Source organism: Schistocerca serialis, chromosome 3 (assembly GCF_023864345.2).
Source record: "Schistocerca serialis cubense isolate TAMUIC-IGC-003099 chromosome 3, iqSchSeri2.2, whole genome shotgun sequence".
In the NCBI taxonomy this organism is placed as follows: domain Eukaryota; kingdom Metazoa; phylum Arthropoda; class Insecta; order Orthoptera; family Acrididae; genus Schistocerca; species Schistocerca serialis.
In genome coordinates, this window is record NC_064640.1 from 782,910,371 (window position 1) to 782,926,197 (window position 15,827).

Below are 15,827 nucleotides of genomic sequence, written 5' to 3' on the forward strand. Positions count from 1 at the left end.
ATTACTTTAAGAACACAGATTGTAGTAGCAGGGGGCAGTGTTGCCAGTGCGCAGCAAGCCAAGCTTGAGTAAGCTCAGTTTGTACCTGCAATACAGGCAACATAGACATCATGTGGAGCTCAAAACAATACCTACAATTGTCTGGTGGCTGGCCTCTACCCCTCGAATCACTGAAATGTGAGTCACGGATTATTTTAATTCAGGTATAACTGAAATATTTTCCATTCTAGGCAATGGAAAGTTTTAAGACCTAGTTACCAAATAAAAATATAATTACAGCTGAACCTGATTTATTCATACCTCTAATCTGCACAATTCTTATTTATACATTAAGTTTTGTCAGCCCCAGAAAAATACAATTTAAAAATGTACTAATTAAACCTTGTATATATACACAATGCAGTTCCACTTAATTTGCTGCTACATATAACAAATTCTGGTGAAACGAATTTTTTTGCGTAACTGTAATGAGCAATGTTGTTTGAAAAGAAGACCTTTAATATTTTCTTTAACTTTGTTGATGTAGGCACGTAGTGCGAGAGGGTGGCGCCGCAGAGACAAGGGACAAAGACATGGAACAACTGACAAGTTAAAAAGTTGCCAGCTGACATTTATTGTTGAACAGTGGTTCTATTTCAGTTGTTTTCAATCAACCATGGAGAGCAGAAAAAGGAACAGTTACACACTTGATCAGAAAGCAATTTCATATGAGAGATGGATGCTAATCCATACAATACAAAATCTGAAATTGCTTCGGATTTAGAAACTACCTATACAACACTATGTACAATCATAAGAAGAAGAAACAGTATTCTGGGTGAGATTTTAAAATTGGGTGCAAAAATCAACAAAATACAGCCATCAGCAAGAAGGGAAATATGTAGATTTTGAAAATGCAATTTTTACAAGGTTCCAGCAAAAACAGGCTGTAGCTCTACTGATCAGAAGGGACATGCTAGAAGCAAAGGTGAAAGATTTAGCTACTTCCTTTCGCAGGGAGGTAAGGGGCATATAGTTTGAGAAGGTTGAAAAGGAGTGGCAGATCACTTTGATCGACAAAAAGAAGTGCCCACCTGTTGCGAGGCCTCTCAGCTCCATCCTGGGGTCTGAATAGCCTGCCCCTCCACTTTAACTCTCCTAAACTTATCAGCACTTCCTAATAGTTCTGTAAGTTAGGAGATGATTTCCACTTTTAAATATGTCTATTGAGAGCAGGGGAATTTCATTTCATGAAGGTAAGCACTGGACAGCCATTCCATCACACTGCAATTTTATAGTTTCCTCAAGTGATTTTTCTTTTTGGTATATTTAATTAACTTACTGAGGGATCCAAATAGGACAAGCCCTACTGGAGTGGAAGTGCTTTGTTTTTCTATATATTATAACAGCCAGTCAGTTCTAAGTGACAAGGAATCTGATTGCTTTCTCCTCATATTTTTCTAACTGCACCTGTTACTTCAATACCAGCTTTAGCCTCTAGAGTTGTGACCCATGCATATTTGGAGTATGCATAAATTACTGTTAATAAGTACTGATATCCAGAACCTGATGAAGGTTGTTAATTCCTTTTGGAACAGATGAGAAAGACCCAGCACTCTCAAGATCACAGATAATTCAGCATCGAAGATACTGACATCTGGTGGCAACCAAATGCAGAGGACACAATCAGGGGAGACCACAGCAGCCAACAGAATAACCCCGCTTAGACCCATCTGTGGAAACATCTACAAAGATGTGGTGCTCATTTATAATGTCAACACTTCATGTGGATCCCAAAGGGCCTCGTTGTGCATCGATGATTGGTCAAGAGGCATTCCATAGCTGAACGAGCAACAGTATGGTACGTTGGGGATGTGGGAGTGGCAAGGAACCTACATGCCTGATGCACCATAAGAAGTTGCAACCAAATGGTAATTCGCAGTTTACCAACCTTAGCACAGTGGCCAGCCTGATCCCTTCATGACATATACTGTCAATGATCTTCAGATGAGAAGGCCTCCCTGACCTGTACACTGTACACCCACAGTCCAGCTGCGATCGCTCAAAGGTCCTTTAAAACTGGAGCAGTCATGCCCCGTCTGTTCCCCAAAATCCATGGATAAGACATTTTAAGATGTTCAGTGCCTTCAGTTCCTTTAGGTGTGATGAAATGAGGCCCACAAACCTCAGAGTCTTTAGAAGGAAGAATGGTCACAATTCAGAAAAATTCAAAATCCGGCGAGAACAATTAAGATGAACACACATTCACTTCTCTGCAGAGAAAGTAAAACCAGTCTTTGCAGCCTACTCCTCCAACATCTTCACTGTTAAGTTGCAACAGACGACTTGCTACTGCAGTATTGGAGGAACAGCAGAAGACTGCAAAATCAACCACAAATAAGAAGTATATGACTGAACTCCTTACTATGGACATTATACTGTTAATGGCTATAGCAAAGAGGGTGACACTTACGACACTGCCCTGCTGAACACCATTCTACTGCACAAAACTATCTGACAGCACGTCACAGACACTCTACCTAAATGGTGTCCTCAGAGGAAGGACCGAATGAAGATGATGTGGTGGCCATGAAAGCCCCATTTGTGTAGTTAACTGAGAATCCTGTGCCTCCAAATAGTGTCGTAAGCCGTACTAGTGTCACAAAAAATACTTCTAGCAATGCTTATTACATAGGGAAGCTTTCTGGATTCCTGCTAATAACAGGGTCAGGTTGTCGACAGTTGATGGATACCTCCCGAATCCACATTGAGAGAAGCTAATGAGCTCCCTGATCTCTAATATCCACACCAGACTACGGTTGACCGCACACTCTAAGAATCTTCCTACAAAGCTAATTAAGACAACACTCTCGATAACTACTGGGACATGTTCAATCCTTTCCTGGTTTTAGGAGAGGTATCAAAATTCTCTCTTGCCACAGATCAGGTTATTGGCCTGTCAGCTGCAAGGACTTAAAACACTGTAAGACGATTTCCTTCATTGCCGCAACATGCTGTACTGGATTTGGTCATGACCGGGTGCAGTATCAAGAGTCTCAGAGAATGACAAATCTAGCTCCCACATGGAGAATGAGAAGACATCGTACTCTGAATAAGTGGATCCGAAGTCCAACTCAACCTTCTCCATGGTGTAATGGTAACGACAGAACTATGTATCCTGGCTGGCAGTAACAGTGTCCAGGAAAACTTGGCATGACTTTTTCTAACTCCCCCGATAATGTGTCATGCCTTGGCCCACAACAATCAAAGGTTTGCTGCTGTTGGTTGATTGAATTAATGGTTAAATGGGCCAAACTACAATGTTATCAGTTCCTCCTACTGGGAGCAGGCAAGTCAACAAAACTACATACCAAAGAACAGCCTAGTACATGAAACCCCGAGGAAAGAAAACCCTAACATATACCGAATGTCAAAAAAGCCTAGAGAAAGGAGTAAGGAAGAAGAAAAGGAGGTAAGGAAGAAAGGTGGGCATGGTGCCCAGTCCAGGGAGCAGTAAGAGGCCCCCAAAGGCAGAAAGTGTGATGGGGAACATATCCCCTGCCACTCACCAGAGGCCCCTACCCAAAAACACCCAGAAAATTTATGTAATGAAATCCAAATTGCTGCTATAGAAGTTAACTGTTTTATTGTAATTGATACATTTCAGATAGGATTGCCATCTTCAGACTGTTTGTGAAAGTTATCTATTATTTATATTTTATTTTATTACAATGTTAGTTATCATATTTTCAGATATATACATTTTGTACTTACATCCATAAATCATTAGTGTTAACTGTTACTCTGTATTCTATTATAGTGTGGTGTAATAGAATACAGAGTGACATTGACCGCTGATAATATATGACGTAAGTACAAAATTTGTGTATCTGAAAATACAATAACTTAACATTATAATAAAACACAATATAAATATTATGTGACTTTCACAGATGTTCTAAAGATGGCAATCCAGCCAAATGTATCCATCACAATAAAATATTAAACTCCTATAGCATCAATTTGGATTTCATTACACATGTCTGTATGAGGTATCTTCAACACTGCAGGCCCACTGCGTCATAAATTATACCCAGGAAAGACTAGCAATACAGCAGGATGGGAGAAGCACAGGAAAACAGCAGAAGAACACCACGTCAAACAAAACACACGAGGAGAAGGAGAAAAGGATAAGAGCGGGTAGGGCCTCCAAGTCCAGACAGCTGCTGCCCATTCAGGCAGAGGAGGTGACAGTGGGTCCTGCCAACCCCTTAATGGGCTGACAAGGCTGAGGCGCCCTCCTTTACAGAGTGTGGTTAAAACACCTTTTACAAACAAACTGTAAAACCACATCAGCTGCTGAGGCATCGTCTGCTGACACCAGGAGTTGTGAGTCAGGAGGATTAAGAGCCCACCATAGGGCGGCTAGGTAGGTCAGTCCAGCAAAATGTGACCACCGTCAAACGGGCACAACAACAACAGGGGGTATAGGTCAAGACAGATCTTTGGACAGGGGATGCACCACAGAGGTGTTCATGAATGGGTCTGGAAAGAGGTGGTAGAGAGGAAAGCCGGAGTTCAGAAGAAGAGGTGGTAGAGGAATTCAGAAAAAAAAAAAAAAAAAAAAAAAACCATATGCAGGTGGCAATCATAACCCCAGACCTGGGCCACCGTTGCAGGAAGTGGATCTTCATATCTGGAAAGAGGAGACAGTAGTTCAGATGCTCCAGGGAGCCTCCATCACAATGCTGATCACAGGGCTTGTCTGAAAGGCACCAGTTGCCAGTTGTTCCCTGAAATGGTGTATCAGGTCCAGCATCTGTAACGTTGAAGCTGCTGCTGAACCTGGACCAACGCTGATCAGGAAAGAGTGGTCCATGCCCCAGTTTTTGTTGCTGCGGTATCGAAGAATGTGAGGTGCAACAACCATGTCCAGTTTAGTTGATAAAGATGGGGATGCCATGTCAACCGGGCATCAAAGACAATTCCTAAAAAATCCACCACATTGATGCACTGGCCATCAATGTACAAATCAGGATGAGGATGGCCTGTAAAGTGACGACAAAAGTGCATAACACAAGTCTTGGCAGCCGAAAAATGGAAGCCACAAGTGAGAGTCTACGACTGTGCTCAGTGTATTGGTTCCTGTAGTCTGTGTTCAGACAAACAAAAATAAATGCGCACAAACAAAAGTAAATGCAAAAATCATCAGCATTCAAAGATGAGGTCTCTGCAGCTGCCACCAGACCACTGATAGCCACTAAAAAGAGAGGAACACTCAAAACAGAACCCTACACAACCCCATTCACCAGAAGATGGGAGGTACTAATGGAGGGGGAACCTGTACCTGAAAAGTGCAACATGAAATAAACTTAGCAATAAAAATTGGGAGCAGGGCACAGAGGCCCCACTCATGTAGGTGGCAAGAATGTGGTGGCACCATGTGGCATCATTAGATTTATGCAGATTGAAGAAAGCTACAACAAGGTGTTGATGCTGGGCAAAAGTCATTCAGATAGCAGGCTCCATGTGGACTACATTATCTGCGGCAGAGCAGCTTCGGCAAAAACCACACTGGGTCGAAGTCAGAAGGTCCCAAAATTCCAGGACTGAATACAGCCTTCGAGTCACCATACAGTCAAGTAACTTGCAGAGTACATTGGTTAAACTAATCAGATGAAGCAGTCCGTCTGAAGAGGTGGTTTACCTGATTTCAAAACTGAAACATTTTCTTGCCATTGGATCTCCCTCACCACTCCAGAGAGTGTTGAAAGCATTTGGTTGTGCACCTGGTCCAGTCGAGGAACCCAGTGTTGGGACTGAGAGCAATGGTGCTGGCAAATTCCCACTTACTAAATAGGGTGTTATAAGGCTCCAGATAGCAGCAAACAAAAGATAAAGGGAGCCATTACAGATGGTACTTGAGAAGATGAAATTCGGGTGGATAGTGGACCGATGCTGAGGCCTGAGCAAAATGCCAAGCAAAATGCTCGATGATTAAGAGTCTATGCAAGTAGAGTTCGAGCCTCACAACACACAATGGGTACTGAGGTCTTGACAGAGTTGTTCTACAAGATATGAGAGAGCCTCAGAGCCTATCTCATCTTGTGGAGATAAATACAGCGACCAAACTATGATCCTGTAACACACACAAATTTTAACTACAAGTCAGTACTGGGGGATGGGGGTGGGGGGGAGAATGGGGAAAGCAATTGGGTGTGGGTTCTGGCCAGAAATGTGTTGACAGCGAAGACACTGTGACTTGGCGCATTTTTGTAATGCCAGTTTCCACTCAGCCTTGAAGTCCCTTTTGTAGTATGTGATCCTCCTTTTCAGTTTTTTGAGCAATTCCAAGTAGAAAGCTGCATCCACAGCGGTCCCAGAAGGTACTAATTCTTGGGGGACAATGGCTCTGACATCAAAGAAGACAATGAGCAGGATTTTGATCCTGGACTTGCTCATGCATACCTTCTAGTAACAGGGTGACATTGTTGTGTGCCACTCTGAACTCTGCCTTTTTGTCTCTGGGTCACAATAAAATAATAGCAATAATAAAAAAACCATGACTCATGACCGGCTATAACAGAGTTTAAAAAAAATAGTATCATTTTCACAAATTCCCATGAGCTCTTTGCACTACAGCACTGGCATGTCCTTTCGTTTGTGGGTCACACTTTTGAGATCAATCTGGTTGGATGGTTGGTTGTTTGGGGAAGGAGACCAGACAGCGTGGTCATCGGTCTCATCGGATTAGGGAAGGATGGGGAAGGAAGTCGGCTGTGCCCTTTCAGAGGAACCATCCCAGCATTTGCCTGGAATGATTTAGGGAAATCACGGAAAACCTAAATCAGGATGGCCGGACGCGGGATTGAACCGTCGTCCGCCCAAATGCGAGTCCAGTATCTAACCACAGCGCCACCTTGCTCGGTGAGATCAATCTGGCACACACCTTTTTTGTGCTGAAACCTTCACTTACAATGTGATAAACAGTGGTTTTCACTGTGTTTAGAGCTTCTGCTACAAACTGCAGTCTCAACTGTAATTCATAACTTAATAAATCAGGAGAGTGATGGATTCCATTATGAAATACATCACCAACCTCCTATTGGCCCCTCTCAAATGGCTTGAGCCATCATAGAACTTGTCATCTGAACAAGCAGTCTCTCTGAAAGGCCTGCTGAATTAATGGGAGTGCCACCTCAATACTACAGTTGTTACTGAACTGTTGCACACATCCCTTCAGGGAAAAAAAAAAAATGTTTGGGTGACTTTTCCATTTAATTTGCTTCCACTTTGCATCACAGAAACCACTTGTTCATCTTTCTGCCTTATTAGTGGATGATCTTGCTGAAGAATTCTGGCGCATATGCTACCTGTCTGCAATACAACTGATGAGACAACACAGGAGATATAGCTTCTGTTTTAGAATGAAACCCCTCACAAACAACATACTTTTTTAAATTGAAAATGAAGCAATTATTTCTATAGTCAATGACGTAATTCTGAAAAGGAAACTATAACCAAGAAATAGTAGTACATAGCATTATAAGAAGTTTTAGGAGGACACTTACCGCAAAACGGATGCCATAACGAGTAAATGCTGTGGTACATATGTAGGATTCAACATTAACGGTGTGTCAGACCGCATACATGTCAAAAATGCTCTAAGTCGTCTCCTTTTGTCATCTATAGCAGACCTGAGAACATCACAGAAAATTTTATCAAATTAATTAACAACATTATTTTTATTTTCTTTGAGGCTTAATCATCCTTATAGGCTAAGAGTAAGCATTTAATCTTAAGCACACAAATTCAACTTCTAATTTTGATGTTTGCACACAATTAGCTACAGAAAGAAATGAAGATCCCAGTTTAATGCCTTGTTGACAGTGTCTCTTGACGTATGGAGTAGAAGCTCAGACTGGAGAACATTGAGCCAAAAAATCAGACACAGTCTTTCCATAACAACATCCCAGTATTATCCACAAGTGATTTGGTGACACCACAGAAACATTAGATTTGGATTATTATATTGGCATCTCAACCCGTCTCCTCCCATATGACAGTGGCTATGTAATTACTGCATTACCAGACTTACTTAGTACTTAATCACAGTGGAAGCTCCAGGTTGGAACATCAACAATACAAGGAAAAGGATAGATTGCTACTCACGGTAAATATGACATGTTGCATTGCAGACCAGCACAACGAAAATACTGTTAAACATTTAGCTTTCGGTGAAAGCCTTCTTCAGAGAAGGACACATCTCTGGCTGCTCAGACCACAATGCAATTTCCCTAGGCTTTGGCCAAAAGCTAAATGTGTAACAGTCTTTTCCTTGTGTCTGTCTGCAACTCAGCATGTCACTTTTACAGTGAGTAACAATCTATCCTTTTCCTTATATTGTTGTTATAGTTGTACCTAGGATTTAGAAACTGACAAACATTTTTATGATTCCAAACATTTCTTTTTTGATGCGCCCACAGTACGCATCACGGCTGTGAAGGGGAAAGTATATTTTTTTCCAAGTTTCTACTGCACAATGACTTAATAACTCATTGCTATACATGATACGTCTTGTTTCAGCTATCGTGCCATTTTCAGGTGATCCTACAATATTTGTTGGAAATTTAAATACAGAGCTCACCTTTGTATTTGCATCTACATCTGTCTGACAGGAAAGCTTACTTCAGTGACACACATGTTTATGACGAGTTTGCACTTGTGGTAAATCAATGGTAATAGCTACATTACAAAGATTGTATTACTATATGTTTTCACATACTGTGCAAAGATATTTGTATGTTGAGCATTCTGCTGTTTTTAATTTATTTCCTGGTGTCATGAGGCACTGAAATGTATTCCTTTTCTTTTAGGAAGTTAATAATGTTTTCCATGTATTGTTTGTTGGTTGGTTGGTTAGTTGGGGATTAATGGACTGAACAGTAAGGTCATTAGTCCCTTGATCCAGGGGTAGTTCATCCAGAATTAGTGAGGTCCACAAACTACGTGCTCTGATGATGAAAGTATGTAGAGGCTGTACGACTGGGGCACTGAAGGCATTACTGATGCCAGGGCTGAGAAAGAATTTACAAACTGCACGGATCAGGTCTGTACACAGCTCAGAGCAGATGAAGGGTCGCCCAGAGTGCATCCAATGGTGAGGAAAGCCTAATCCTACATTTGACCCCCACCATTCTAATCAAGGGTGAAGACAGTTACAGAGCGAAGAATGTCTTCTAGTTAGCAGAGTCACATCACCAAAAGCGATAAGGCTAAAAATGTAATGGACATTAGCTGGGCTGTCAATAATAAAAACAAAAGGAGAGAAACAGGAAACAGACACGGGAGCTGGTGAGTGTCCCCGGGGCTCTGCATATGATGGGAGATGCCCGATACGCAGCTGTCCCACACCTGCTCCAGTGTGATCAAGGCGTTAAACAGCACCCACTATTCAACAGAGTGCTACCTCTAAAATAGAGAATATGTTGCAGCAGAAAGAGAGACAAACCACATCTAAAAGCAATTAAAACAGAGTAAGAAAAGGATGAAAGAGTGAGTTGGTCAAGGAGATAGGGTCGGGGGTTCCAGACCCAGCATGGAGCAGGGAATGCCTCAACCCCCGCATCATCCTGGTTGGGTGGTTTAAAAGAGGGGTGGAAGGGACCAAACTGCGAGGTCATCGGTCCCTTGTTCCCAGTACAATAATTACACAACGGAAAGAAGAACAGAAAGCAGACATACAGCACAATAACAAAAAGGAAGAACCAAAAGAACGGCAGAAGGACAACCGACACTACTATGGACAAAAACAGGAAAAGAAAACCATAGAGAGAAGCAAGAAACAGTGAGAAGGGGTAAAAACAAAAGCAGATGACCGTGGCTGGCCGACCACAAGAATAAAAAGAAAAAGCCAGCCACTCTATGACACATTAAAACACCCACCCTAAAAGCATTAGAGTGCATAACACAAAGGGACAAAGGACACGCACAACAACTTATATAGGATGATAAAACCTACTGTCCCACCATCCTACCCCTGCTCCAATGGTAGCTTACAACCTTCTATCTGAAAATAAAAACCACTTTTAAGAAGAAAGCAGAGAAACAATTCAGCCATTCATGAATCATCTGTCAATACAGGAAGCACATTCCAGGGAGGAGAGGTGGAGATGTTGGTAGAGGGCTCTGAGGGGCATTCCAAATGGTAATCCCACATGAGGGAGGGTATAAAGAGGTCAGTGAAAAGAAGAAGAAGAAGAAGAAGAAGAAGAAGAAGATGTTGGATGACGAGGGAATTGTTGAATGATAACTACATAGGAGACCAAGAGTTGGTACTACTGAAACTGAAGGGGTAAGATCCCCACCGTTTCAGTAAAGCAACTATCTACGGGACCAGTCTGGAAGGTGTCAGTAGCCAAATTAACTCCACGATGGTGGCCTGGATCTAACAATTTCAAAGTCAAAGACACCACTGAGACATAAACCTGGCAACCACAGTTGAGTCAGTATGAGACCATGGCTTGGTAAATACGGAGAAGGGCTGCATTATCCACACCCCAAGAGGTGTGGTCAAAGTAGCAGAAGCAGTGTGTAGTCTTTAGTTAATGAATATGGGGCAGCCAAATCAGCTTTTTATCAAAACAAACACAAAAAAATGGGACTGTGCAACAAATTCTAAGTGCTGGGTACCCAAGTAGAGTTCTGAATCAGGACAGATCATGGTATGATGACAGAAATGCATGACACACATTTTTGCAGGAGAGAATCGGAACACATGGGAAAGGGTCCACATAGATGACCACTGGATGATGCCTCGGATCTGGCGTTCAGTGAAGGCTACTGAGTGGGAGCCGTACCAAATGCAAACGTCACTGATGTGCAATGCAGGGGTGACCACCAGCCCAACAGAGGTCACTAGCCCTTTGATGGCAATGAGAAAGGGTGCGACACTCAGGACAAAGCCCTGTGGGATGGCGTTCTCTTGGACCCAAGGAGAACACAGTGAAGTATGAACTCAAACCTGGAACAACCAATGGGATAAAAAACTGCCAGATAAAAATCAGTACGGAGCCTTAAAAGCCTGTACTGGAGTGTACGTAATTTGTGATGGTGCCAAGCAGTGTCATACACGTTATGTAGGTCAAAAAAGGCTGTGACAAGGTGTCAGCATTTAGAGAAAGCCTGTCAGATTGATGTTTCCAACCAGACAGGGTGGTCAGTTGTGCATCATCTATCCCGGAAACCACAAAAGGCCCGAGACTTGAGAACCCAGCATAATCTATGGGTAACAACCCTTTCAAGCAGTTTGCAGAGCACGTTGGTGAGGCTAATCAGTCAGTAGCTGTTGAGACACATTGGGTTTTTGCCATGCTTAAGGACTGGGATGGCGCTACTACCTCGCCATTGCGAAAGGAAGACACCTTCCAGCCAAAAACAGTTGAAGACCCTGAGTAGATGTAGCTTTTGAGTAACATTCAGGTATTGGATGATCTGATTATCAACTAAATCAAGATCTGGGGCCATATCATGAAACAATGCAAGAGCCTGGAGCAGTTCCCAATCAGTGAAGGTTCATTATGATTCAGCTTAGCAGACAGTGAAACATACGGGGACACTTCAGCTTGTTTCTTACAGCAGAAAGGAAACCAGGAACGAAGAGGACATCGGTGCTGTCCCAAAGTGAGTTGTAATCTTTAGCACAAACTGATGCACTGGTACAAAGAGCATCTTGAAGGACAAAACCTGGAACAGTTGTGGACTGTTGGCGGCCCAGAAGATTATTGAGCTTGGATCACATATTGAATGAAGAAGCATATGATCATAGGGAGGAGATGCAGTGCTCCCAGCATTCCTTCTTACTGCATTTAATTACATAGTGAGCCTTCGCACCAAGTCACTTGAAAATGACAAGGTTGGTCTACGAAGGATGTCACTTGAAATGTTGCAGATCTCTTCAGTGATTCTGAATAACTTTTGCAATGTCTTTGGTCCTTTACGGCACCAGCCAGCAGTGGATGGGAACAGTAGAAAGGGAAATAACAGTTCTGGTGGATGGGTGATGCATCGGAGACATCTTGCACCACCCTGTCAATGCAATTTGCCTGAGGCGGTGAAGGTAATAGCTGGGTCATACAACTCCCAATTAGCTGTTCGAAACAACCAATGTGGTAGTCAGTCCATCTGGTGACGGAATGGAAGTGACACGATCACTGGAAAGTGGACACTCTGACCAATGCAGTGAAGCCATGAGACCAGGGGGAGAGATCGTCAGTGATAGCTGAAAAGGTGCAATGGCAGCACTGACATGTGTAGGAGTATCATCAGTGACGAGACATATATCACAGTCAGTAAGAAGCTGGCCAAGTAGCAGGAGACTACCAGATGCAGTGGTACTCCCATACAGGGAGTGGTGCCATTGGAATCCCCAAGTAGCAGAAAGGGAAGGGAAGTTGTTGAAGTATGGTAGTCAACTCGAGGTAAGTAAGTGGCCTGCCCAGAACTATGTAGACATTGCAAATGGTGATTTCTGAGGTTCTTTACACTCACACCACTATTGCTTCCAACACGGTACAATGGTAATCCACTCACAGACCGCATTAATGAACACTGGCTCAGAATCTGAAGGTGTAAGGGGATTTGGTGCCTCCATGATTAGCAGAGTATCCTTTTCCAGTTTCTCCTCTTCTTCCTCCTCCACTGCAGCCTTCGGTGGCCGGAATTCTTGTGAGAGCCTATTCGTGACAAGTGTGGGTACGCATTAAGAACTGGCAGCCTAGGGACCCACAGGTAGCAGTTTCTCCAACTCCTGACTGGTATCAGGGAGAAGGGTCCCCAAGACGGAGCCCTGTCACTGGTAGATGCCGGAGGAGGAAGCTGCTCCTCTGTCCAGATGTGGGAAGATAATGTCACAGGAGCACAGTGGGAGAACTGGTTCTGAAAAAATTCTGGTAGTGGGAGTAAGGGCTGTGACTTTCACATAACTGGATGTCATATTGACAGGATGTAGGCATTCATATTTTTTATGTTCCTCAGTATATGACAGGCGGTCAATAAATTTATATTCCTGTATTTTCATTGCTTTCTTGAAAATTGGGCAAACTGGTGGAGGATGGCGCTCCGTGGAACTGACACAGAAAGTTGGGCGATCACAAGGATTACCTACATAGAGTGATCATCCACAGTTCCCACATTTTGGGTTCACCATGCAGCGGGATGACGTATGACCAAAGTGCAAGCACTGAAAGCACTACGAGGACAGTGGGACATAAGGTTCAAATCACATATGTATACCGTGACTAATTTTTGCGGGAGGAAATTGCCTTCAAAGGCTAAGATAAAGGTGCCTGTATCAATTCTATTATCCTTGGGACTTTCCTGGATGCATCAGACAAAATGTACATCTGACTGCTCAAGGATAGCCCATAGTTCCTCATCTGTTTGGAGTATAAGGTCTTAGTGGAAGATCATTCCTTGGACAATATTCAAGGCATCATGTGGGGAAATGGTCATTGGTATGTCACCCAGACATTCGAATGCCCGAAGAGCTGTAGAGACTGCTGTAGTACAAGCAATGCTGGGCTCCTGCATACACTACCACACCTGTTGTCACACATCAAGCTGTGTCCTGTGGGTTACTGACCCTACGCCCAAAGGCACTCCCCTTCCAGACACTTTATATGCCTTGCCAGTATATTGTGTATTTGGATTTGGGGCTAATATGAATATTACGTTTACAGGCTTAACGCTAGCAGGCACCACCAGGAACTAACACCATTGCTCACAGGCAGTGCATGCAGCAGCAACAATGGCAGCACTGCAATTGGGAACTAGCTTGTACTAGCAGGTCACCTGGTCATCGAGAGGCCCCCAGATGTTACTCCACCATGGAAGCCGAGGCACAACCTGTAGCAACCACTTGCAGTCACAGCTATGCTCCACGCCACTTGCGCTAGCTGCCTACAGAGTCCCATCTGTTGGAGCTTCTACCAAGTCTGCCCCAAACCGCATCGCTCTGCTATACCACACAGCAGGTACCATACACCTTGCAGAAGACCCCGTGCTACTGTGTAAGTCGCCAGGGCGATTATCAAATCAACATTTATTTGGACTATGTTGTACCTACATCTGATAATGATTGATTATTTCTGTTATTATTGTCATATGGGAGACTTTACTTTCTGTGGTTATGCTACAATAAATGTACATTTAAGGCTATCTGTGTGATCATCATTATTTGTCTTCCTGTCCACAACCGTCATACTGGATTGCACTTGAGATTGGGGTATCTCACACCATTTGGATTTCGCTCTTGTTCACACTTTCAATGTGCAATGCTACACTGGGCTAGAACACTGCTATTGCCTTGGTATCACCTACGACTGCCACTTCCCTATTATTATATTCTATGCAGTCTTGTGTTTGGCTCCATAAACAAGTAACAGTGCACCAGAAGAGGCTTTAATTAACAGTGACCTACTGCATATTTTTCCCAATGACTCAACTTTTCCAAATTTATCTTCAATAAGCTCCACAAAAAATAATGGCTTTATTGTAGTAAACGTATTACCAGCAGTTCAAGTACATAATAAGTAATGAATAAATTGTTTTGCTCCTAGAAGTCTGGCTTGTCCCCTTTCCCATGGGGTCGACAGGTAGGAAAAACAGTAGGGTTGTAACTGTCTGCATTGACATTTCAATTCCTGTCGGAAGAGACAGCCAGATTAGGAAAGCTATTGTTCTGTGTAATTTAGTATGTTTCACATGCAAATTGTCTGCCACGATGCCACCCATTCCGATCAAGGGCTCTGCCCATGGGCGTCACCCAGCTGGCACGACAGCAACTGCCAGAAGTCCTGATGCCCCAGGAAGACTGGTGTCTACACCTGGTCATGTGTGGGGAGCTAGCAGCTCAGGCAGCATCGGTGTGATCCCTGTGTTGTCAGGTGTCTCAACCAAAAGGTACAAAGTGACCCCACCACATCAGATTGGCTACCACATCAGCTTTGGATGCAAATAAGAGCTTACGCAAGTATTGTACGCAGATGATCTTTTAACACTGCATGCAGTAGGTGCTATTTAAGGTGCTCTTCCCCAGTCCACCCACACTACAGACTGCCCCCATGAGACAGTGATCAGATGGTCAGATAATAAAGACTGCAGCACAGAAAAGGAAAGAGTAGCTGCTTGCCATGCACATACTCACAAAACAATCATGAGCCCTATGATGGGCCAAATATTGTTTGTGATTTAGTTCCACCTGTTCATTGAGAATTTTGACTAGGTATGTTTCTGTTTGGATATAGACTCTGAACGGTTCTTGGATATCCATTGTAGTTCCGTTGGGTACATGATGGAGAACTCTCGTTGAATTTTCTATTCATTCTGCTTTGTATTTCTGGGTGCGTAAGTGCATATAAAATGTGCACTGATTACTTTCACTGTTTTCAGTGTGTTCTTTGAACTTAACTGCAATGTTCCTACCTGTTTGTTCTACGTAAAATCGTTTACAATAATTACATGAGATTTTATATATTCCTGTGTACAAGAAAATCGGGATTTGCAGTTTTTCCTGATTGTAATTTTGTTTTCAAAGTGTTACTGGTGAAATACCATTTTCATCTTCGTACTTTTAAACAGATCGAGTTTTCTTGCATTTTTGCTCACTATATGGTATTGTGACATAAGTAAGTTTTAGTATGATTTTTCCTTCTCTTTTCAGCGTTATTTCTTTATTTATCTTTAGTGTTTTCCATTGTGTCCATTGATTGTATAGATGAGTACTATTGCAGGATTAAGATCACTCTATTGTGCTATCTTAATGTTTCTGTTTCTTTATGTGATGCACC

At 42.9% G+C, this 15,827-nt stretch overlaps 1 protein-coding gene across 1 annotated transcript in view; it reads right to left on the reverse strand.

Moving 5' to 3' along the window:
* LOC126471227 (constitutive coactivator of PPAR-gamma-like protein 1 homolog) overlaps positions 1 to 15,827 on the reverse strand; it is a 211,639-nt gene that overhangs the window by 22,973 nt on the left and 172,839 nt on the right. Inside the window, exon 14 of the mRNA XM_050099350.1 lies at positions 7,551 to 7,676. Coding sequence (XP_049955307.1) covers positions 7,551 to 7,676 — 126 coding nt within the window. The remainder of the gene's footprint in view (positions 1 to 7,550; positions 7,677 to 15,827) is intronic.